At 42.6% G+C, this 24,120-nt stretch overlaps 4 protein-coding genes and 1 pseudogene across 5 annotated transcripts in view; all 5 read left to right on the forward strand.

The window, feature by feature from the left end:
• The first annotated feature begins 11,127 nt into the window (after positions 1-11,127).
• LOC132862238 (epidermal differentiation-specific protein-like) lies at positions 11,128-12,548 on the forward strand (annotated as a pseudogene).
• A 2,832-nt stretch (positions 12,549-15,380) lies between these two features.
• LOC132862726 (epidermal differentiation-specific protein-like) lies at positions 15,381-16,767 on the forward strand. The gene has a single exon (XM_060894928.1). The coding sequence runs from the start codon at positions 15,461-15,463 to the stop codon at positions 16,463-16,465; it is 1,005 nt and encodes a 334-aa protein (XP_060750911.1). The 5' UTR covers positions 15,381-15,460; the 3' UTR covers positions 16,466-16,767.
• Positions 16,768-19,546: 2,779 nt separating this feature from the next.
• LOC132862080 (epidermal differentiation-specific protein-like) lies at positions 19,547-21,142 on the forward strand. The gene has a single exon (XM_060893926.1). It carries the CDS (start codon positions 19,924-19,926, stop codon positions 20,926-20,928), a length of 1,005 nt encoding a protein of 334 aa, XP_060749909.1. The 5' UTR covers positions 19,547-19,923; the 3' UTR covers positions 20,929-21,142.
• A 312-nt stretch (positions 21,143-21,454) lies between these two features.
• Positions 21,455-23,121, forward strand: LOC132862099 (epidermal differentiation-specific protein-like). Its single transcript, XM_060893955.1, has one exon. The coding sequence runs from the start codon at positions 21,830-21,832 to the stop codon at positions 22,832-22,834; it is 1,005 nt and encodes a 334-aa protein (XP_060749938.1). The 5' UTR covers positions 21,455-21,829; the 3' UTR covers positions 22,835-23,121.
• A 758-nt stretch (positions 23,122-23,879) lies between these two features.
• slc10a7 (solute carrier family 10 member 7) overlaps positions 23,880-24,120 on the forward strand; it is a 7,648-nt gene continuing 7,407 nt past the window's right edge. The window contains exon 1 of one of the 2 annotated variants that reach the window (XM_060894487.1): positions 23,880-24,120. This exon is cut by the window's right edge and continues 45 nt beyond it. In XM_060894487.1, the coding sequence (XP_060750470.1) occupies positions 24,066-24,120 (55 nt within the window). In that variant the 5' untranslated portion in view covers positions 23,880-24,065. The other variant, XM_060894486.1, reaches the window with a different exon arrangement.

Genomic DNA, 24,120 nt, shown 5'->3' on the forward strand with positions numbered 1-24,120 from the left:
TAACAGCGACCTTGTTAATACAGGTTCAGTGCACAAATGATCGGCAACTAGTTGAACTAAGTAGGCTTTAAAAAAAAGGAGGTATTATATTTTATAGCTTACAGACTTTTTATTTTTTTATGTTTTTATTTTGACTCCATTTGGTCATGGTCTTGAATTGGACAACAGCAGCATTAAGTCATATATATAAATATACACTCAGCCTATAAACTAATAGTATCAGTGAGATAATAACAACATCACAATTTGCAGGAAACTTCATGGAAGTTATTCGTTTTTCTCCTACTTGCACTTTTCAAAGGTTTCCTGGGTCTCAGAGGTGCGATATCTTCTTATTCCAAATACAGTATATGACCTACTTATTTAGATCCAAATTAAAACTTAAGCACTCAAAAATAACAGCATACAAATGATTGTTCACAATTTAAAACACTGAGCCAAATTCATCTCGTGTAATTTGAACTAGGAATCTATGATATTTTTGAATCAGAGATGAGAGCTCATCTCACAAAGTCAGTAATATACAAAGACTGACTAAAGGCTCAAACATTTACTAAAAGCCCTGTTTTGTTATTATATATTTTTGCCTGAGAAACTAGCATAGCATAGAATATAACCAAAATAACCAGCAGAGCCTTAAACAAAGCTCTATTTAAAAAGATCCAGGCATATGTTGTGCTCTTGCGCCCTCTGGTGGTCGAATCTATTTCAGCAACATCACTGGTTGCTCTCCGTCTCAAGTTCAAGTTTTGCTTTATTATCAGTCTTCTACATGTACAGTACATACAGAGAACTGAAATTGTGTTACTCTTAGTCCCAAGGTGCATACAGATAATATTAACAATAGAAGTTAAATAAAGCAGCGCAAGGCATATGGCAGATAAACAAATGAGCAGACCAATGTTATAGAAAGTGTCTGGTGCATGTCATCATAGGTTAGTGGGAGGGGGGAGTGGAAGGACCTGTGGATGTGGGATCTGGAGGGGTGGGGTGGGTTCATAGATCTATGGTGCCTTTGGCAGAAAAGGGAAGGGGGGCAAGTTCAGGAGGGAGTTCAGCTTCCTGACAGCCTGATGAATGAACTGTTGTTCCTGGCCCGGAGACTCTGCAGTCTCCTTCCTGATGGCAGCAGACTGAAGAAGCTGTGTGATGGGTGGGCTTTGCGGTTGAGATGGATCTCGTAAATGTCCTGGAGGGAGGGGAGAGAGACACCAATAATCTTCTCAGCTGCTATCACTATGCACTGTAGCGTATTCCGGCAGGATGCGTTGCAAGCACCATACCACACAGTGATGCAGCTCGATAGAATGCTCTCGATGGTGCCTCTGTAGAAGCTGTGCATGATGGGGGCGTGGCTCTGGCTCTTCTCAGTTTGTGGAGGAAGTAGAGACGCTGCTGTGATTTCTCCTTCTAGTGGAGGGACGAGGATGAGCTGCTTCACGTTTTTCCCAAATATTAGTTTATTACTACTTGTTCTGATTTTTCTCATATCTGCGATAAGTAAAGCGTTGACAAAAAAATCATAATCATGTGTAATACTTTCCTCTTTAGGATGTCGAGTTCTTGTCAAGTTGAAACAATAAGTAAATCTGCAAAGGTGTAAAAAAAAATAGTAAAAGTGTTTTTTATGTCATTACAATCATATTTACTTTTAATTGATACGATCCATATTAGATGCACTATATTGCCATGTTTTGGGACAATCCACCAAATCATTGAATTCAAGCGTTCCAATCACCTGCATGGCCACAGGTGTATAAAATCATTTTGCAGCACCATTGGACTTTTAGGGGGCAACATGCAGGGCTTTATGTGTTTATGTGTAATTAGATTAGATTTATGTGTAATTTAGTGAATCAGATCACACTAATATATAAAACACCAAAAAAAAAACTGTTAGTCATTACAGTAGGATAATGACTGGAGTTTGGAAATGCATTTCTCACTTCCTGCCAGGATTTTCTACTCAGTAAACTTGATGTCTGTGTATTTGTTCTTCTCTTTTAGAGCTATTTATTCATTAGTAATTAGTCTCGCATTTGTGTTTGATTGAATTTTCAAGACTTTTCATCTTCTCTTAGCTTCTGTTACTCTGGACCCCAACACTGCACACGCTCAGCTCCGTGTGTCCGAAGATCTCACTGTTGTGGAAGACAGAAAACAGGAAGTGCTGCTTCCTGATAATCCAGAGAGATTCGACAGCGTTACATGTGTTCTGGGCTGTGAGGGCTTTAATGGAGGTTCGCACTTCTGGGACATCGAGGTTGGGGACAGTACAATCTGGGAGCTGGGAGTGATCAGAGAGTCTGCTCTGAGAAAGAGGAACTCCTTTTGTAATGCAGTGTGCAGCATGAGCTACAGTAAAGGAAGTTACCACACGCTCTGCCCAGGACAGGCAGGTGGCATTTTCAGAGCTAAAGACAAACCACAGAAGATCAGAGTGCATCTAGACTGGAAAAAGGGGAAAGTGACATTTACTGATCTTCTGTCCAATTCACACTTACACACTATATCACACACTTTTACTGAGACGCTCTTCCCATTTTTCTATAACGGCTCTCAATCTCGTCCTCTGATTTTACCAATAAAACTACACCAGCTTACATATGTAACCAGGTTCCCTGAGAAGGGAACGAGACGCTGCGTCAGTGTTGACGCTATGGGAACGCTTCTGTGAGGAAGTTGTGTCTGAAGCTCTGTGTGCACACACGCCATTTTAATGACTCGGGAAGGACACGTGACGGAGTGATTACGTGCCAGCAAGTCCATATAAGGGCATCTATGTCACACTACTCCAGCTTCTATTTGTCTGAAGGAAGCGCGAGAGGATCCCCGGGGCGTGGCCAGCGATGCAGCGTCTCGTTCCCTTCTCAGGGAACCGGGTTACATACGTAACAGCGGACCGCCCTGATGATTGACATGGGGAACCACCGCAGTGCTGTCTGTCCGTACTAAGACATGGCAGCCCCTGAAGTGTGGAAGGAAGTGTTAGAGAAACAGCCCTCATCTCCAGACAGTTTATGTGCCACGAGAGATAAGGGCCCTCCCATAGACTCTGGGCAGGACGGCCATCCTAGGCCGCTCCCCAGCCCGAAAGCGAGGCATCCATCGAAAGAGTCCTGCGATGGTGACACGCCCCTAGAGTGGGTCCCAAGGCCAGAAACCGGGGTCTTACCACATAAGAAGGGTACGAAGCCCACAGCGCGTAACCCTTATAACCCCCAGGGGATGTCTGCGAGGATGAAAGCCCACACCCCTGAGCCATAGCTGGAGTGGCCTCATGTGAAGCAGACACAAAGGGATAACGTTGGCTGCTTCCAACATGAGGCCTTGGAGACAGAGAGGCCTTGGCCTAGCCAAATAGCTTTCACCGCTGGCAAGATGGAAGCCACCCAAGCGGGAGACAGATGTGCCCGCATCGTGGGGGAGTCCCAAACTAGCCCCAGAAAGGTAATCTGGGTCCAACCTGAGGCCTAGAGACCTCATATGGGCAAGCACAGCATCTCGATGACTGGCCGCCATAGCCTTCGACTGGGCCAGAATGAGCCAGTCGTCCAGGTAATTCAGTACATGGATGCCCCGGAGACAAAACAGTGCCCGGGCAGTGTCCATGCACCTTGTTAACGTGCGTGGTGAAAAGGGCTAGGCCAAAAGGAAGAACACAATACTGGCACACTTTGCCCCCCAAAAGTGAACCTGAGGAACTTCCTGAGCTCTGGCAGGACACCTATGTGAAAATAAGCGTCCACAAGGTTGATCGTCACCAATCAGTCCTTGGACCTGATCTGGGACACGATAACCTTGAGCGTGAGCATCCCGAACTTGTATGTCTTCAGAGTACAGTTCAGAGCCCAGGGGTCCAAAATTGGACACAGCCTCCCCGTCCTTCTTGGGGACAACAAAATATCGGCTGCAGAAGCCGGAGTCCCGCTCTGGGAGGGGAAAAAGCCCTAAGGCCCCTTTCCTCAGGAGTGAGAGACGTTCCTCTTGGAGGACCACCGCCTGGTGCCTGCCAACAATCGTGGGCAGCACACCTTGGAAGCACAGAGGACGGGAGGAGAACCGGATGCTGTAGCCTTTTCCTACGGTATCCAGAACCCACTGAGACACACCTGGCAGAAGTTTCCACGCTGCCTGGCTGTCTGATAGTGGTGTCAACCTCGTGCAGACCTCCCGAGTGCCCTGAAACTGGCAGGTGCCAACTCAGGGAGCTCCATGCAAGGAAGAGGAGCGGGCACAGACCCTACTGCTCCCCGAAACGCCAGAGGCAGCGAGGCAGGCAGTAGAGGGGGCCTTCCTGAATCGGATGCTCCTAGGAACCCCAGCCCTCGAGCATCAGGGCTCCTTTGTAGCCCGACTGGCAGAGATGACGGACCTAAGGTCGCCTCTCACCTGACGGGACTGGGCCCGGGTATGCGGACCGGCCTCCCTAGTCTTAAACGGGGGGGCACGGGCACCCACACTAACCCTTTTTTCTGCCCTGAGTGAGCTAGGAGGGGGTTGGGTGCGGCTGGAAGATGGCCCAGGATGCTCTCCGCGGTGGGGGAGAAACTCTCTGAACGCTGCCGACTGGCGTTTGTCCTCCTGATGCCTGTCGAAGAAAGTACTCACTGCGTCGCCGAACAAGCCCTGAGGTGAAACCGGGGCATCCAGGAGAGAGGACTTATCCTCATCTTTGATGTCAGTTAAAGTGAGCCACAGGTGCCTCTCCGTGGCAACCAGCACAGCCATTGAACGGCCTATGATGCGGGCCGTCTGCTTTGTGGCACGGAGCGCAATGTCAGTGGCTCGGCGGAGCTCAGACACCACCTGAGGTTCCAATCCCTCGCCACCGTCGAGGTCTGTAAGCAGGTCAGCTTGGTAGGCCTGCAAAACCGCCATGGTGTGCAGGGCCGCACATGCTTGGCCTGCTGCCGCGTAGGCCTTACCCACAAGGGCTGAAGTGGTTCTACATGGCTTGGATGGAAGGGCAGGCTTCCTCCATGCGGTTGATGTAGGTGAGAGATAGCCTGCAAGCGTCTCTTCAATCCTAGGCATCGCCCCATACCCATGGCTTTCAAGCCCTATAATGGCCGAAAAGTCAGACATGGCAGGGGAAAAAACACGCACTGAAAATGGACTTTTCCACGACCTCGACACCTCAGCATGGAGGTCTGTGAAAAATGGCAGCCGCCTGCGTGAAGGTGGCCTGTGGCCTGAATTCAGAAAGTGGTCGTCTAGCTTAGAACGGATGACACTAACTTCCTCTTCCGGCCAATCTAATTTTAATTTAGACACAGCGTGCATCACCGCCTCGGGGAGCTCCTCGAACGCCGCTGATTTTGTCGGCTGTTCGGAGGGGGAAAGCTCCTCCACGCCTTCTGGGTTGGGAGAAATCGCAGCGCGAGCTCCCGAAACCGAAACCAAGCGAAGGGAGTTAGGGGAGAGGGAAAGAGAAAGGGAACCAGTCTCTTGCTCCAATTCCGGCTAACTCAGCTAGGCGGGATCGGAGAATACGCCGAGGGAAACCCTCACAATGCACGCAGCCGGCTCCCTCGAGAGCCGACCGCGCATGTTCCTCTCCCAAACAAACAATGCAAAGAGAGTGCGTGTCGTCCCCCGTGATAAAGCGGGGTCATGGATGCACGCATCTCTTAAAATGCTTAGTTTGCAACATTATTTTCCTCGCCTAGCTTTCCCTAAAATACTGTATATATTTTTCTCTCCCTGTACTAGACAGACAGGACAAACAATTGACACACATACTGTACACAGAGTGCTTCCTGAAGACAAATAGAAGCTGGAGTAGTGTGACGTAGATGCCCTTATATGTACTTGCTGGCATGTAATCACTCCGTAACGTGTCCTTCCCGAGCCATTAAAATGGCGTGTGTGCACACAGAGCTTCAGACACAACTTCCTCACAGAAGTGTTCCCATAGCGTCAGCACTGATGCAGCGTCAACACTTCCTCACAGAAGTGTTCCCATAGCATCAGCACTGACGCAGCATCGAGTTCCCTCGAATGGGAACAGGAAGTGACATTAAACACTTACCTTTAACAGCACAGAACAAAAACATCATCACCATCTCTGAAAACCTGAACAACAAAGATCCACCTTTAGCTCATCTATAAAAGCATTAAAGTGTGTTGTTCTGTATCATGACACTCATTAAGTATCGAGTTTGAGCAAATACACCACAACACTGTTCAGCTCTTAATTCTGATTGGTCAGGACTTGATTAAAGTGTTGATTAATTTGTATGGTAACAACACAAAGAGGGACAGCAGACGCTCCACAAATATGGATTTTAAACAAAAGTTGGTAATCATTAATAAAGGGTGAAGTTTTCTCTGAGAAAATGTTTGTTTGACATTTTAGGGACACACGTCTGATTTAATTAGACAATAATAATAATAAGGACTAAAAAGCATCATTGATAAGGACATCATGTTAAAATGGCCCTTTTCATGACTAACTCTCCGTTTATCAGGGAACTGTCCCAATGCCCCAAATCCCAAACTCTATCAGTAAAACAAAACAAAGAAAAACATACTGTAGTTTTTAATGTTTCAGAAAAATGATGTCTGTCTTTTGTTATTGTGCAACTAGTCAATTTGGATGTTACTGTATCAGCAAAGAAGGCAGTACATGTGAGTACAGTCACTTCTGCAAAATGTACTCAGTGTTTACCCAGATGCTACTGTCTCAGCGTAATAGGTGTTAGTGTAGTCAGGATTACTGAAAAAAGAAGAGAATCTAATTCAGAGAAACAAATTATATAACAATCAGTAGAACAATAATAATCTCACAGTGAATATAAAGAGGTAAAATATCAATAAGGTACAAAAACACAATACAAATAGCAAAGATTCCAGAAAACAGAGCACAAGATCAAAACAACAGTGATGTGTGACTGGATTAATTTGTCTCAAGGTTTTGAAAGGTCCGATGTATCTGGGATTGAGATTCTGCATGGTAATTATGTTTTGAGATAAAGTTCGATGACCAGACAAGTTGTCCAGGTTGATACAGTGGATGTGGGTTTCTATGGCGATTGGCTTGTATGTGTTGTCTTTTTATGACCTGATGGAGGTGAAAGTAAATCATTGATTTTATTAGAAAACAAATTGTTCTTTGGCTTAAGGAGGTGACGGCCTTCAGGTTTGTGGGAGGACATTTACAGCTGGACCTGTGCACTTCTACTATGAAGGAAATGCTGGGATCTGAGTGTCATAAGATAGGAGATCTGGTGAAGCAGCATTTCAGCAGGTTAAAGGTAGGTTGTGTGGATTCAGACCAGCAGAGCTTTTTGGGCTGTCCTTATATCTGTGACGTCAGAGGAGCAGATCCTGCGCTATAGTCTCGAATATATCTGTACAGTCTTTGATGTTGATTGGTGCGTCTATACCATGACAGCTCGTACTTTGGCTGCATCCATCTCTATCCCTGGTGGTTGAGGACCTAACTGAGGAATGAGTTGGAGGTGTGGTGGAACTCACATTTTACTGTTTTGATGTATAGATAGCTGCTGTTGCTGTAAGCAGATGAGAACAGTTTGTACATGGGTTACATGAGTCTCAGAGGTCACGGAGAATACCAGACTGTTGTCTATGTACTCAGTAACATAGTGATATATTATGTCTCAGAAGACTTCATTCACAAAGGACTGGAATACGGCGGGTACATTTGTTAATCCATATGGCATGACTAGACACTTAATACATAACTTTGTAGTGAGGAAATCCGTTCACCACAATTCTCCCTCCCTGATTTGGATCAGGTTGTATGTACTCCGAAGGTCTAGCTTTGAGAAGACGTAAGTCTCCCGGATATGGTGTAGGACAGAAGGAAAAGGTGGCAGAACATATGGGTCACGAACATTGATAGCTTTTAACCCCCGATAACTTATACATGGCATCAGCAGCGTTTGATACGGTCAACCATAAGACTCTCTTAGCCACCCTCAGGAGTCTTGGGATTTGCGGATCAGCTTGGGAATGGTTCGCTTCCTACCTGGAAGGACGCTCATATCAGGTAACATGGAGGGGAGTGACATCTGCTCCACGTAGACTCTCCACTGGCGTCCCACAAGGCTCAGTACTTGGTCCTCTTCTTTTCTCCCTGTATACTCACTCTCTTGGTGAAGTTATTTCCTCACATGGGTTCTCTTACCACTGCTATGCTGATGATACACAACTTATCTTCTCTTTTCCACCCGCAGATGCCACAGCTTCTGACCGGATCTCTGCATGTCTGGCAGAAATTTCATCATGGATGACTGCTCATCAGTTAAAGCTTAATCCTAGCAAAACTGAGCTGCTCTTCATCCCAGGTGATTCATCCCCAGGTCATGATCTTGCTGTATCCTTGCACAACGATCTGATCTCCCCTTCAGCCACAGCTCGCAACCTTGGGGTAACCATGGACAATCAACTGTCCTTTTCCTCCCATGTTGCTAATGTGACTCGCTCATGTCGGTTTCTTCTCTACAACATTAGAAGGATTCGACCATTTCTGTCCACACAGGCTGCTCAGGTACTTGTTCAGTCTCTTGTCATTTCTAGACTGGATTACTGCAATGCACTGCTGGCAGGTCTACATATGAACGCAATCCGTCCTCTGCAAATGATCCAAAATGCAGCTGCCCGGCTTGTTTTCAACCTGCCAAAGTTCTCGCATACCACCCCGCTGCTGCGATCCCTCCACTGGCTTCCGGTAGCTGCACGCATCAGATTCAAAACACTGATGCTGGCCTACAAAGCCAAAAATGGACCAGCTCCCTCTTACCTCAAAGCCCTCATAACTCCTCGCACTGCACCCCGCACCCTCCGATCTACCAGCACTGCTCGACTGGTTCCACCATCTCTCAGGGTAAGAGGCAAGTATACTACAAGACTCTTCTCTGTACTGGCACCAAGGTGGTGGAACGAACTTCCCCTAGAGGTCTGGACAGCTGAGTCACTGGCTATTTTCAAGCGGCGGTTGAAGACCTACTTATTCAGGAAACACTTCAACTAGCACTTCTTCATTATCTTTTGCATTTAAAAAAAAAAAAAAAACACCTTTGACACTTTCATTGTAACTTTGAACAAATGTTTTAAACTCATGGTATCTTAAGTATGTAACTTAGTGAGCCAGCATTAATGTATTCAATGTTAGAGATTTAAGCACTTATGTACGTCGCTCTGGATAAGGGCGTCTGCCAAATGCTGTAAATGTAAATGTAAATGTAAATGCATCAGACCCCATATTCTTCTCCATAAAAAAGAATCTGGCCACGGCAAGAATTCACTTTTAGCTCATCTGTAAAAGCATTAAAGTCAATTTGGATGTTTCTGTATCAGCAAAGAAGGCAGTACATGTGAGTACAGTCACTTCTGCAAAATGTAGGCAGTTTACCCAGATGCTACTGTCTCAGCGTAATAGGTGTTAGTGTAGTCAGGATTACTGAAAAAAGAAGAGAATCTAATTCAGAGAAACAAATTATATAACAATCAGTAGAACAATAATAATCTCACAGTGAATATAAAGAGGCAAAATATCAATAAGGTACAAAAACACAATACAAATAGCAAAGATTCCAGAAAGCAGCATAAGATCAAAACAACAGTGATGTGTGACTGGATTAATTTGATTTGTCTTGTCACCTCCAGCAGGTCATATAAAGACAACGCATACAAGCGAATCGCCGCCTTTGTATGACCTGCTGGAGGTGAACGTGAATCATTGATTTTATTAAAAAATTAAGAGAATGTTGATAGCATTTAATCCCTGGTAAATTATTCATGGCATCAGACCCTCAACATTCTGGTGAGGTAGAGAGGCGAATATATCCTGCTTCTGATGCTTTGATATACTGGTCCATAAACTAAGTTTCAGAGTGAGGGGTAAACTCTGAGCGACATTCAGAGCGACAAAGATGCAGACGATGTTCCTCCATGAATACCCATTTTCCCAACCTGCATGGGTTCTGGTAATCCTGATAAACAGATAACAGCATTTAATATTTACCCTTTGGTTAAGTGAGAAGTGTGAAGACTGCATTTGCTGTTAAAAGGTAAACCAGAGAGATAAGATCAGAGAGCGATCTATGGGAGAAAACCAACCGTTTTGAAATTGAGTAAAGAGGAAAAATCTATAAGAGGCATTGAATAAACACTGGGCATAGTCAATACAGCTAGAAATGTCCTGTGATAGAAAAAGATGCCTCTTCTGTGCTGAACAACCAGACATTGAACAGGTTGGCCCAGGGATCCTGGACCAAAAAACATATACAGGCTTGTTATAATGTAAAGAGTCTGTCCAATGGGGGGCACGGTGGCTGATCGGTCTACAAACTCCTCTTTATTCCATCCCAATCCCTGATCATTGCCTAAATCCAAGTCTGACCATCAGTACAATTTAGCTATTATGTGTACAGCCACCCATTACAGTGAAGTCAAAAACCAAAACAAAACATCAAATCCAAAACAGCAGTGAAAATGCTCATCAAGTTCTGCTAAACTTTCAGTTTATCTAAGGTCAGTCAGAGTAACCAAGGGTCAAATTTCATCTCTCAATTGTTTGAGCAGATAGTAAAGGAGTTATGGATGTGGAACAGAAGGTGTCATGTGCATTCCATCCAGTATACAGTCACAGGGAGCTCTAAGGCACTGATGCACACCTACTGTGTAGAGGGTGGTAAGGACTGGAAATGTTTGCTGTGAGGACAGTAGAACCTGACAGCAGTAAAACCTAACACATACCTGTGATTCTGTTTGGACCACGGTAACAGCATAACAAACCGGTGTCCTGTCCTTTTCCCAGGATGGAAGACTGTGTGGACAGAGTGGGTTCTTCATGTTCTACACCAAAATAGATCTTTTAAAAGTTTACATGCAATTACATTTACATCATATGTCTCTGGGATCTCTGCATTTGTTACTCCTGATATATATATATAAATATACAGTATATATTCCGTCATGTATGTCATGTCCACCATTGAGGCAGAGAGTCTTGTTGGGGCGCAGAATTGCAAAGTGAAGTATACCTTGATGACACTATGATCTATTCAATGATCTGGGAAGATCGTCTTAAAAGATTGGCTGAGACTTTTTTGTTTGTTTGTTTAATATGTTGTTGTTGTTACTTTTTAGGGAGGAGCTGTAACATTATGCCAGTTACTGTAAAATGTGTGTTTCTACTTTTCACACCACCAACAGCTACAGTATATATAGAAATACACGCTTGAATAATCTTCACAGATTCTCGCTCTCATCGTGTTCTGCACTGTCTGTAAGTCTCTGGGCAAACTGCAAGCTTCAGCCATGAACAAGATCATCGTTTATGAACAACGTTACGTTAAGGGCCTCAGCAGAGAGTTCACTTCTGATGTCTCTAGTTTAAATATTTAAATTATATTTAAATTGCATCTCCTCTCTGAAAGTCATCGGGAATCCATGGGTGGCGTACACAGATGCTAATTACACTGGTGAACCGACTGTCTATGAAGAAGGAGAATATGATAACGTGTACTACAACAATGACATTTCTTCACTACAGCTGGTGACAGAAGACCTGGACAATCCTCAGATCACACTGTATGAAGAGGAGAACTATCAGCGCCGGAGCCTCGTCCTCGACTGTGAGACCAACTTGTGTTATGGCGATTTTAATGACAAAACATCATCTCACAAGGTGCAGAGAGGAGCCTGGGTTCTGTATGCATGGACAGAGAGGTGGTTGTAACCGGTTGGCCAGCGCTGGTCGTGATGTTCCTAAGTACGACTCTTAAAGCTGGCAAAACCACCATTAAAGCTGAATTGGAATGGAACAAAAAGAAATAAAGTTTAAAAACAGTCATCATCGACTCCATCACTGGTGTGAATTATGGATCTGAGAAACAAACCTTCACCACTGATCTGACTCGAGAGTTTTCAGGATCTGTCACTGAGAGCTTCCGGTCTAGCAATTCCACCCAGATTGGTTTAGGAACCAAATTTGAATTATCACTGTTTGGTTTCAGAAATGAGTTCATCTTAAATGCCAGTGAGACCTTTACAGTGGAGAAGGGCAGCAGCAACACCAAAACTACATCTGAAAGTATCAGAGTCTCCTTGCCAGCCAGCATTCCTCCTCACACCAAATTCACAGTGAACGTGTTGAGGAAGGAGATGACTGTTGTGGTCCCGGTCAAGCTGACCATCACCAACGGCTATCACACTGAGGTTAGTATGGAGAGTACCGGTGCATGCAGGAGAACTCTATTACCACTGAATTCAATGAGAAGAAGATCTAATACAGCCATGTTAGAACAAAATATTGATGCTGTGTTGTGACATGGACCAACACAAAGCAGAAATTATCTTTCATTTAGTATAAGTAATTAATATACTGTATGTATCACTGTATTATGATTCAGTTAATGTTTTGGTTTATTAGTACCCTGCATGTACTAGTTTTAGTACCTAATGATGGAACAATGTGCAGCCATGTAATGTGATCTTACTGGCCTGGTTATTGTACATCCAATTATACAATGATTTTTATTCTAACATTAAAATGAAATAAAACTAAAAAAAAAGTGTGTTTGTCTCAGTGATATTTATGAAGGCTGCATTTGTAAATAAAGAAGTTTCTGTAAATCCACTGCACAAAATAACATTAAGTATGATCTTGGTTTTAACAGCGACCTTGTTAATACAGGTTCAGTGCACAAATGATCGGCAACTAGTTGAACTAAGTAGGCTTTAAAAAAGGGAGATTTTATATTTCATAGCTTACAGACTTTTTATTTTTTTATGTTTTTATTTCGACTACATTTGGTCATGGTCTTGAATTGGACAACAGCAGCATTAAGTCATATATATACACAATTAATAGTATCAGTGAGATAATAACAACATCAGAAAAATTACAATCTGCAGGAAACTTCATGGAAGTCATCCGTGTTTCAGAAAACAGAACACAGAAAAACATACTGTAGTTTTAATGTTTCAGAAAAATGTATTTTGTTATTGTGCAACTAGTCAATTTGGATGTTACTGTATCAGCAAAGAAGGCAGTACATGTGAGTACAGTCACTTCTGCAAAATGTAGGCAGTTTACCCAGATGCTACTGTCTCAGCGTAATAGGTGTTAGTGTAGTCAGGATTACTGAAAAAAGAAGAGAATCTAATTCAGAGAAACAAATTATATAACAATCAGTAGAACAATAATAATCTCACAGTGAATATAAAGAGGCAAAATATCAATAAGGTACAAAAACACAATACAAATAGCAAAGATTCCAGAAAACAGAACAAGATCAAAACAACAGTGATGTGTGACTGGATTTATTTGTCTCAAGGCTTTGAAAGGTCTGATGTATCTGGGACACCTCCAGGGGGTCATATAAAGACAACGCATACAATCAAATTGCCGTCTTTGTATGACCTGCTGGAGGTGAATGTGAATTATTGATTTTATTAAAAATTTAAGAGAATGTTGATAGCATTTGATCCGTGGTAAATTATTCATGGCATCAGACCCTCAACCTTCTGTTGAGGTAGAGAGGCGAATATATCCTGCTGATACTGCTGCCTTGATATACTGGTCTATAGCCTAGGTATCAGAGTGAGGGGGTAAACTCTGCCCTTGGGTGCAGAGGTGTTAGTGAGCACGGTCTCAGGGTCCACACCAGTATGTCATGGTGTTCCTCAGGGATTGTAATCATGTCTCTGGGTTTCAGACTTTCGACAGTGGTGGTACAGCATGGAAGGCTAAGAGTGGTTTTCAAACAGTGAATTAACAGCGAGTTAATTCCTTGTCAATCCAGGAAATCTGGGGGTTGTGAATCTGTAGCAATGGAAATCCCAGTATTACTGGGTTAGCGTGAGATGACATGATGAAGAGGATGAGCTTCTCAACATGAAAGAAGCTGATTTGAAGCACCATTGGTTCGGTCTGATGAGTTATGAAGCCGTTCCTGATGGGCTGGTTATCTAAGGCTGTGACTTTTAGGGGGCAACATGCAGCACTGTGGGCAGATGAAGATCCTCCACCAGTTGTTGATGGATTAAGTTCACGGCCGATCTGGAGTCAACTAGAGCAAAGATGTGACTGGTCTCATTTGCGAAATGCAATTGCACAGCAATTGTAACCTAAAAGGGTGCAGCTCACCTTGGCCGAACTCTGTCCAGATTTTTCTGGGCAGGATGCACAGCACCATCAGGCTTGGCCACAGTAAAGGCGAAGCTGCCACAGGACATTTACATTTACAGCATTTGGCAGACACCCTCATTCAGAGCGACAAAGATGCAGATGATGTTCCTAAGTTAATACCCATTTTCCCGACCTGCATGGGTTCTGGTAATCCTGATAAACGGATAACAGCTTTTAATATTTACCCTTTGGTTAAGTGAGAAGTGTGAAGACTGTGTTTGCTGTTAAAAGGTAAACCAGAGAGATAAGATCAGAGAGCGATCTATGGGAGAAAACCAACCATTTTGGAATTGAGTAAAGAGGAAAAATCTATAAGAGGCATTGAATAAACACTGAGCAGAGTCAATACAGCTTGAAATGTCCTGTGATAGAAAAAGATGCCTCTGCTGTGCTGAACAACCAGACATTGAACAGGTTGGCCCAGGGATCCTGGACCAAAAAACATATACAGGCTTGTTATAATGTAAAGAGTCTGTCCAATCTGATCGGTCTACAAACTCCTCTTTATTTCATTCCAATCCCTGATCATTGCCTAAATCCAAGTCTGACCATCAGTACAATTTAATGATTATGTGTACAGCCACTATGATGCACACCTACTGTGTAGAGGGTGGTAAGGACAGAAAATGTTTGCTGTGAGGACAGTAGAACCTGACAGCAGTAAAACCTAACACATACCTGTGATTCTGTTTGGACCACGGTAACAGCATAACAAACCGGTCTCCTGTCCTTTTCCCAGGATGGAAGACTGTGTGGACAGAGTGGGTTCTTCATGTTCTACACCAAAATAGATCTTTTAAAAGTTTACATGCAATTACATTTACATCATATGTCTCTGGGATCTCTGCATTTGTTACTCCTGATATATATGTGTGTATATGTATATATATATATATATATATATATATATATATATATATACCGTCATGCATGACATGTCCACCATTGAGGCAGAGAGTCTTGTTGGGGCGCAGAATTGCAAAGTGAAGTATACCTTGATGACACTATGATCTATTCAATGATCTGGGAAGATCGTCTTAAAAGATTGGCTGAGACTTTTTTGTTTGTTTTTGGCTGACACGTTTGTTTTGTTTAATCTGGTTTTGTTGTTACGTTTTTAGGGAGGAGCTGTAACAGTATGACAGTTACTGTAAAATGTGTGTTCGTACGTTTTAAACCACCAAGCAGCTACAGTATATATAGAAATACATGCTTGAATAATCTTCACAGATTCTCGCTCTCATCGTGTTCTGCACTGTCTGTAAGTCTCTGGGCAAACTGCAAGCTTCAGCCATGAACAAGATCATCATCTATGAACTTCGTGACTTTGAGGGCCTCAGCAGAGAGTTCACTTCTGATGTCCCTGATTTAATTCAACTGAGTTTTGATGACTGCATCTCCTCTCTGAAAGTCATCGGGAATCCATGGGTGGCGTACACAGGTGCTAATTACACTGGTGAACCGACTGTCTATGAGGAAGGAGAATATGATAACGTGTACTACAACAATGACATTTCGTCACTAGAGCTGGTGACAGAAGACCTGGACAATCCTCAGATCACACTGTATGAAGAGGAGAACTATCAGGGCCAGAGCCTCGTCCTCGACTGTGAGACCAACTTGTGTTATGGCAATTTTAATGACAAAACATCTTCTCACAAGGTGCAGAGAGGAGCCTGGGTTCTGTATCAATATGTACAGAGAGGTGGATATATCCTGGTGGCCAGAGCTGGTCGTGATGTTCCTAAGTACGAATGGTTTGACAAACAGCTAACACACATCCGTCCTCTTAAAGCTGGCAAAACCACCGTTGAAGCTGAAGTGGAATGGGAGAAAAAGGAAGAAAGTTCAAAAAATGTCATCATCGACTCCATCTCTGGTGTGAATTATGGATCTGAGAAACAAACCTTCACCACTGATCTGACTCGAGTGTTTTCAGGATCTGTCACTGAGAGCTTCAAGTTCAGCAATTCCACCCTGATTGATTTCGGAACCAAATTTGAATTATCACTGTTTGGTTTAAAAAAAGAGTTCACCTTAAATGTCAGTAACACCTTTACAGTGGAGAAGGGCAGCAGCAACACCAGATCTACATCTGAAACTATCAGAGTCTCCTTGCCAGTCACCATTCCTCCTCGCACCAAACTCACAGTGAACGTGGTGAGGAAGGAGATGACTGTTGTGGTCCCGGTCAAGCTGACCATCACCAGCGGCTCTAACAGTAAGATTGAGCATGGAAAGTACCGGTGCGAGCAGGGGAACTGTATTACCACTGAATTCAATGAGGAGAAGATCTAATACAGCCATGTTAGAACAAAACATTGATGCTGTGTTGTGACATGGACCAACACAAAGCAGAATCTTTCTTTCATTTAGTAATTAAGTAATTAAGTAAAGTAATTAATATACTGTATGTATCACTGTATTATGATTCAGTTAATGTTTTGGTTTATTAGTACCTTGCATGTACTAGTTTTAGTACCTAATGATGGAACAATGTGCAGCCATGTAATGTGATCTTACTGGCCTGGTTATTGTACATCCAATTATACAATGATTTTTATTCTAACATTAAAATGAAATAAAACTAAAAAAAAGTGTGTTTGTCTCAGTGATATTTATGAAGGCTGCATTTGTAAATAAAGAAGTTTCTGTAAATCCACTGCACAAAATAACATTAAGTATGATCTTGGTTTAAGGGGGGCACGGTGGCTTAGTGGTTAGCACGTTCGCCTCACACCTCCAGGGTCGGGGTTCGATTCCCGCCTCCACCTTGTGTGTGTGTGGAGTTTGCATGTTCTCCCCGTGCCTCCGGGGTTTCCTCCGGGTACTCCGGTTTCCTCCCTCAGTCCAAAGACATGCATGGTAGGTTGATTGGCATCTCTGGAAAATTGTCCCTAGTGTGTGATTGCGTGAGTGAATGAGAGTGTGTGTGTGCCCTGCGATGGGTTGGCACTCCGTCCAGGGTGTATCCTGTCTTGATGCCCGATGACGCCTGAGATAGGCACAGGCTCCCCGTGACCCGAGGTAGTTCGGATAAGCGGTAGAAGATGAATGAATGAATGAATGATCTTGGTTTTAACAGCGACCTTGTTAATACAGGTTCAGTGCACAAATGATCGGAAACTAGTTGAACTCTGTAGGCTTTAAAAAAGGGAGATATTATATTTTATAGCTTACAGACTTTTTATTTTTTTATGTTTTTATTTTGACTCCATTTGGTCATGGTCTTGAATTGGACAACAGCAGCATTAAGTCATATATATAAATATACACTCAGCCTATAAACTAATAGTACCAGTGAGATAATAACAACATCACAATTTGGAGGAAACTTCATGGAAGTTATTCATTTTTCTCCTACTTGCACTTTTCAAAGGTTTCCTGGGTCTCAGAGATGCGATATCTTCTTATTCCAAATACAGTATATGATCTACTTATTTAGATCCAAATTAAAACTTAAGCACTGAATAAAAAAAAGCATACAAATGATTGTTCACAGTTTAAAACACTGAGCCAAATTCATCTCGTGTAATTTGAACTAGGAATCTATGATTTTTGAATCAGAGATGAGAGCTCATCTCACAAAGTCAGTAATATACAAAGACTGACTAAAGGCTCAAACATTTACTAAAAGCCTGATTTTGATTACATATTTTTGCCTGAGAAACTAGCATAGCAATGAATATAACCAGCATAACCAGCAGAGCCTTAAACAAAGCTCTATTTAAAGAGATCCGGGCATATGTTGTGCTCTTGCGCCCTCTGGTGGTCGAATCCATTTCAGCAACATCACTGGTTGCTCTCTGTCTCCTTCTAGTTTTATTATGGTGTGGATAGGAAGAGAAATGGGGTAGGGGTGATCCTGAAGGATGAGTTTAAGAGGAATGTTTTAGAGGTTAAAGAGTGTCAAGTAGTGATTGGAGCAGACTTCAACTGGTATGTTGGTAAGGGGAACAGAGGTGATGAGATGATGGGCAGGTTTGGTGTTAAGGAAAGGAGCCTGGAAAGACAGATAGTGGTGGACTTTGCTAAGTGGATGGAAATAGCTGTATTTAACACTTATTTCCAGAAGAGAGAGGAACATAGAGTTACATATAAGAGTGTGCTTTGAGTTCCTTTTTGTTTGTTATGGTGATGGACAGATTGAAGGATGAAGTCAGACAGGAATCTCTGTGGACAATGATGTTTTTGAATGACATTGTGATCTGTAGTGAGAGCAGGTGGAGCAGGTGGAGGAACACCTGGAAATGGAGGTCTTCTCTGGAAAGAAGAGAAATAAAAGTCAGAGGTAGTAAGTCAGAATACTTGTGTATGAATGAGAGTGAGGGAAGTAGAACAGTGAGGTTACAGGGGGCTGAGGTCAAGAAGCTGCAGGCATTTAAGTAAGTATTTGGGGTCAATCGTCCAGTGGGCCTGGTAGTATGGAAAAGAGGTGAGTGCAGGTGGGTCGGAGTGGGCGGAGAAAAGTGTCAGGAGTGTTGTGTAACAGAAGAGTGTCAGCAAGAATCAAAGGAAAAGTATTCAAGACAGTAGTGAGAGCAGCTCTGCTGTATGGGTTAGAGACTGTAGCAGTGAGGAAAAGACATGAGGCAGAGATGGAGGTAGCAGAGATGAGGATGTTGAGGTTCTCTTTAGGAGTGACGAGGATGGACAGGATTAGGAACGAGCACATCAGAGGGACAGCTCAGGTTGGCTGTTTTGAGGACAAGGACAGAGAGGATAGATTATGATGGTTTGGACATGTACAGAGGAGGGAGATGGTTATATTGGTAGAAGGTTGTTGGAGATGGAGCTGCAGGTAAGAGGTCAAGAGGAAGGACAAAGAGGAGGTATATGGATGTGTTAAATGAGGACATGAAGTTAACTGGTGCAAGCTAATTTGATGAAAAGCCAAAATTCACAGATGAGGAAGCATGACAAAATGTCTTTTGTTATTGTTGCAACTACTGTGTTAGCAAAGTAGGCAGTAGATGTGGTTACAGCCACTTCTACAAAATTTAGCCAGTTCATCCAGATGCTACTGTCTCAGTAAAATAGGTGTTAGTGTAGTCAGGAGAATTGGAAAAAGAAGAGAATCTAATTCAGAGAAACAACACATATATAACAGTCAATAAATCAGTAGGACACTAACAATCTCACAGCAAAATATAAATTATGGTCTTGAGGTAACTTTAATTATCAGAATGGAATGCGGTTGTGTGAGCGCAACACAATTAACTGTTTGTTTTCCTTCAACATGGAACTCATTTGGTTTCAGCTTTATGCACATTGTACAACTTTCTTACTTACACACCCATCTGAAGTATTTGAGCATGGCGGGGCATGTTAGACGACTGTGAACTCAGTAAATGTGCTTTCATTTTAACTGATGAACACAGCAGTTAAAAAAAGCAGCAGAAGCTGACAGCAGTAGAACCTGTCACCTCTCCCTGTGATTAGGTTTGGACTACAGTGAAATGAACAGCGTAACAAACCAGACAACTTTCCTCTTCCCAGGACGGAAGACTGTATGGACAGGGTGGGTTCTTCATGTTCTACAGCAAAATAGATCTTTTAAAAGGTTACAGACAGGTACGTTTACAATCCCAAGCCTCGGAGATCTCGGCATTTTTTACTCTTGACTTAATCAGAATACCATCTTGGTATTTTAAATGTGTGACTCGCCTCCAGTGAGGCAGACGGACTTGTAGCCGTGCTGAATAGTGAGTCGCTTTCTGCACTGTCTGTGTTTCTCTGAGTCAACTCCTTCAGCCATGAACAAGATCATCGTCTATGAAAATAGTGGCTTTAAGGGCCTCAGCAGAGAGTTCACTTCTGATGTCCCGGATTTAATTCAACTAAATTTTGATGACTGCATCTCCTCTCTGAAAGTCATCGGGAATCCATGGGTGGCGTACACAGGTGCTAATTACACTGGTGAACCGGCTGTCTATGAGGAAGGAGAATATGCCAGCGTGTACTACAACAATGACATTTCTTCACTACAGCTGGTGACAGAAAACCTGGACAATCCTCAGATCACACTGTATGAAGAGGAGAACTATCAGGGCCGGAGCCTCGTCCTCGACTGTGAGACCAATTTGCGTTATGGCAATTTTAATGACAAAGCATCTTCTCACAAGGTGCAGAGAGGAGCCTGGGTTCTGTATCAATATGAACAGAGAGGTGGGTATATCCGGGTGGCCAGAGCTGGTCATGATGTTCCTAAGTACGAATGGTTTGACAACCGTATGAGTCACGTCCGTCCTCTGAAAGCTGGCAAAACCACCATTAAAGCTGAATTGGAATGGGACAAAAAGAAAGAAAGTTTAAAAACGGTCGTCATCGACTCCATCACTGGTGTGAATTATGGATCTGAGAGACAAACCTTCACCACTGATCTGACTCGAGAGTTTTCAGGGTCTGTCACTGAGAGCTTCCGGTTCAGCAATTCCACCCAGATTGGTTTAGGAACCAAATTTGAATTATCACTGTTTGGTTCCAGAAATGAGTTCATCTTAAATGTCAGTAACATGTTTACAGTGGAGAAGGGCAGCAGCAACACCAAAACTACATCTGAAAGTATCAAAGTCTCCTTGCCAGCCAGCATTCCTCCTCGCACCAAACTCACAGTGAACGTGTTGAGGAAGGAAATGACTGTTGTGATCCCGGTCAAACTGACCATCACTAACGGCTTTCACAGTAAGGTTGAGTATGGAGAGTACCAGTGCGAGCGGGGGAACTCTATTACCACTGAATTCAATGAGGAGAAGCTCTAATACAGCCATGTTAGGATGAAAAGACCCTCGATTTGCTCTGACATGGACCAACACAAATCAGAAATTCTTTTCCATTTAGTATAAGTAATTAATATGCCGTATGTATCACTGTATTATGATTCAGTTAATGTTTTGTTTTATTTGTACCATGCATGTACTAGTTTTAGTACCTAATGATGGAACAATGTGCATTAAAAATAAATGTATAAATAAAGCTCAAATGTGTGTTCATCTCATCGATCTATATGAAGTCTGCATTTGTAAGGAACTTCATTTCAGGGTGTGATGCTGTGTTGTGTCTGAAAAATCTCTACATAAAACAAAACAAAGTATGATCTTGGTTTTAACAGAGAGATTGTAAAAACAGTCTAGTCTATGGTTCACTGAACAAATGAACTCCATTTGAACAGGGTGGGTTCTTTGTGTTCCACAACATGTAGGTTTTTGCTATATGCACAACTTACTTACACACCCATCTGAAGTATTTGAGCATGACCAGGCATGTTAGACGACTGTAAACTCATTAAATGTGCTTTCATTCTAACTGAAGAAAACAGCAGTGAAAAAGGAGCAGTAGAACCTGTCACCTCTCCCTGTGATTCTGTTTGAACTACAGTGAAATGAAAAGCGTAACAAACCAGACTACTTTTCTCTTCCCAGGACGGAAGACTGTGTGGACAGGGTGGGTTCTTCATGTTCTACAACAAAATAGATCTTTTAAAAGGTTACAATCCCACGCCTCAGAGATCTCGGCAATTTTTACTCTTGACTTCATCAGAAAACCGCCTTGGTATTTTAAATGTGTGACACGCCTCCGTTGAGGCAGACGGACTTATAGTTTTGCTGAATTGTGAGTCGCTTTCTGCTCTGTCTGTGTTTCTCTGAGTCAACTCCTTCAGCCATGAACAAGATCATCGTTTATGAACATTGTAACTTTGAGGGCCTCAGCAGAGAGTTCACTTCTGATATCCCGGATTTAATTCAACTAAATTTTAATGACTGCATCTCCTCTCTGAAAGTCATCGGGAATCCATGGGTGGGGTACACAGGTGCTAATTACACTGGTGAACCGACTGTCTATGAGGAAGGAGAATATGCCAGCGTGTACTACAACGATGATATTTCTTCACTACAGCTGGTGACAGAAGACCTGGACAATCCTCAGATCACACTGTATGAAGAGGAGAACTATCAGGGCCGGAGCCTCGTCCTCGACTGTGAGACCAACTTGCATTATGGCAATTTTAATGACAAAACATCATCTCACACGGTGCAGAGTGGAGCCTGGGTTCTGTATCAACATAAACAGAGAGGTGGGTATATCCTGGTGGCCAGAGCTGGTCATGATGTTCCTAAGTACAACTGGTTTGATAACCGTCTGAGTCACGTCCGTCCTCTTAAAGCTGGCAAAACCACCATTAAAGCTGAATTGGAATGGGACAAAAAGAAAGAAACTTTAAAAACAGTCATTATCGACTCCATCTCTGGTGTGAATTATGGATCTGAGAAACAAACCTTCACCACTGATCTGACTCGAGGGTTTTCAGGATCTGTCACTGAGAGCTTCAAGTTCAGCAATTCCACCCTGATTGGTTTAGGAACCAAATTTGAATTATCACTGTTTGGTTTTAAAGGTGAGCGCACCTTAAATGTCAGTAACACCTTTTTAGTGGAGAAGGGCAGCAGCAACACCAAAACTACATCTGACAGTATCAAAGTCTCCATGCCAGCCAGCATTCCTCCTCGCACCAAACTAACAGTGAACGTGGTGAGGAAGGAGATGACTGTTGTGATCCCCGTCAAGCTGACCATCACCAATGGCTTTCACACTAATGTTGAGTATGGAGAGTACCAGTGCGAGCAGGGGAACTCTATTAGCACTGAATTCAAGGAGGAGACGGTCTAATACAGCCGTGTTAGAACTACAGACTTAGGATACCATCAACCTAAAACTGTGTTTAGAGTTTTTTTTTCTATACCACGGAACTACACAAAGCAGAAGTGATCTTTCATTTAGTATAAGTAATGAATATACTGTATGTATCACTGTATTATGATTCAGTTAATGTTTTGGTTTATTAGTATATAATGTGATGTTACTGCCCTGGTTATTGAACATCCAATAACACAATGATTTTTATTCTAACATTAAAACTTAATGAATAAATAAAACTCAAACATTTCTTCATCTCAGTGATGTATCAGGTGTTTAATGCTGCATTGTGTCCAGTGTTTATGGGGAAAGACTGCAAAACCACTGCACCAGCACTTAATACAAGGCAGTTGAGATTGATGGATAGACAGAACTTTACAGACTGATAATGAATCAGTGTGATTTTTATCATTGCTGTGTTTTTGATAACCATTAATGTAAATTAGCAACAAGCTATCGTACTGCATGACAAAACAAGAAGGTAATTTTTTTTTTTTTAATTGAAATCTGAAACAGTGAAGAAATACGAATATATATATATATATATATATATATATATATATATATATATATATATATATATATATATATATATATATATATATAAAACATACCCACTTTAATTAAACTACACTAAGACTGAGCCTTTACATTTCGATGAAGCCACATCTAAGATAGTTTGTTAGATTCTAGCGACACCTAGTGGCTGAAAGTAAAACCACAAGAATAACAAACACATCGTTAATACTTGAAGTTAGATTTTTATAATAATGAACTTTTATTTTGTGGAACTTTTATTAATAATATAATTTACTTAAAGACTCACCAAACATCAAATAAGCAAATAAACAACAGTCAAATATAAATAAAAACAAATATAAGAAATATAAAAGTAGAGTTGATTTGATTTGAGTAACTGCTCTGTAAATCCAGTCATTACGGTAATGATGGCGCTTCGCTTATGTGTCCGGAAGTGTGTTCGAAAGCTCGGACCAATCCCAAATCCCTCCCTTGTCCCCTTCTTAGGGACACTAGGTAGTGTTTGAGAGAATGACGTGTTGAGGTTCAGAAGTGCTCTAGGTGTCGGAAAGGGAGTGAATTCGGATCGAGTCGTTATAGAAGTGACGCGCCACAGTTGGTTACAGGGGGGACTGGTGGAGAGTTCGGTGAGAACCGGCGGCGATTTAACGGGACTTCCTCCGGTATGGGCCTGTTAGCGCGCGTGCGGAAGGAATGGTTCATTGTCGGTATCGCGCTCG

Source organism: Tachysurus vachellii, chromosome 19, assembly GCF_030014155.1.
Source record: "Tachysurus vachellii isolate PV-2020 chromosome 19, HZAU_Pvac_v1, whole genome shotgun sequence".
Taxonomy (NCBI): Eukaryota; Metazoa; Chordata; class Actinopteri; order Siluriformes; family Bagridae; genus Tachysurus; species Tachysurus vachellii.

What these genes read in the sequence shown, in the direction of transcription:
- LOC132862726 (XM_060894928.1), top strand. Translation starts at nt 15,461, where the DNA reads ATGAACAAGATCATCATCTATGAACTTCGTGACTTTGAGGGCCTCAGC.
- LOC132862099 (XM_060893955.1), top strand. Translation starts at nt 21,830, where the DNA reads ATGAACAAGATCATCGTTTATGAACATTGTAACTTTGAGGGCCTCAGC.
- LOC132862080 (XM_060893926.1), top strand. Translation starts at nt 19,924, where the DNA reads ATGAACAAGATCATCGTCTATGAAAATAGTGGCTTTAAGGGCCTCAGC.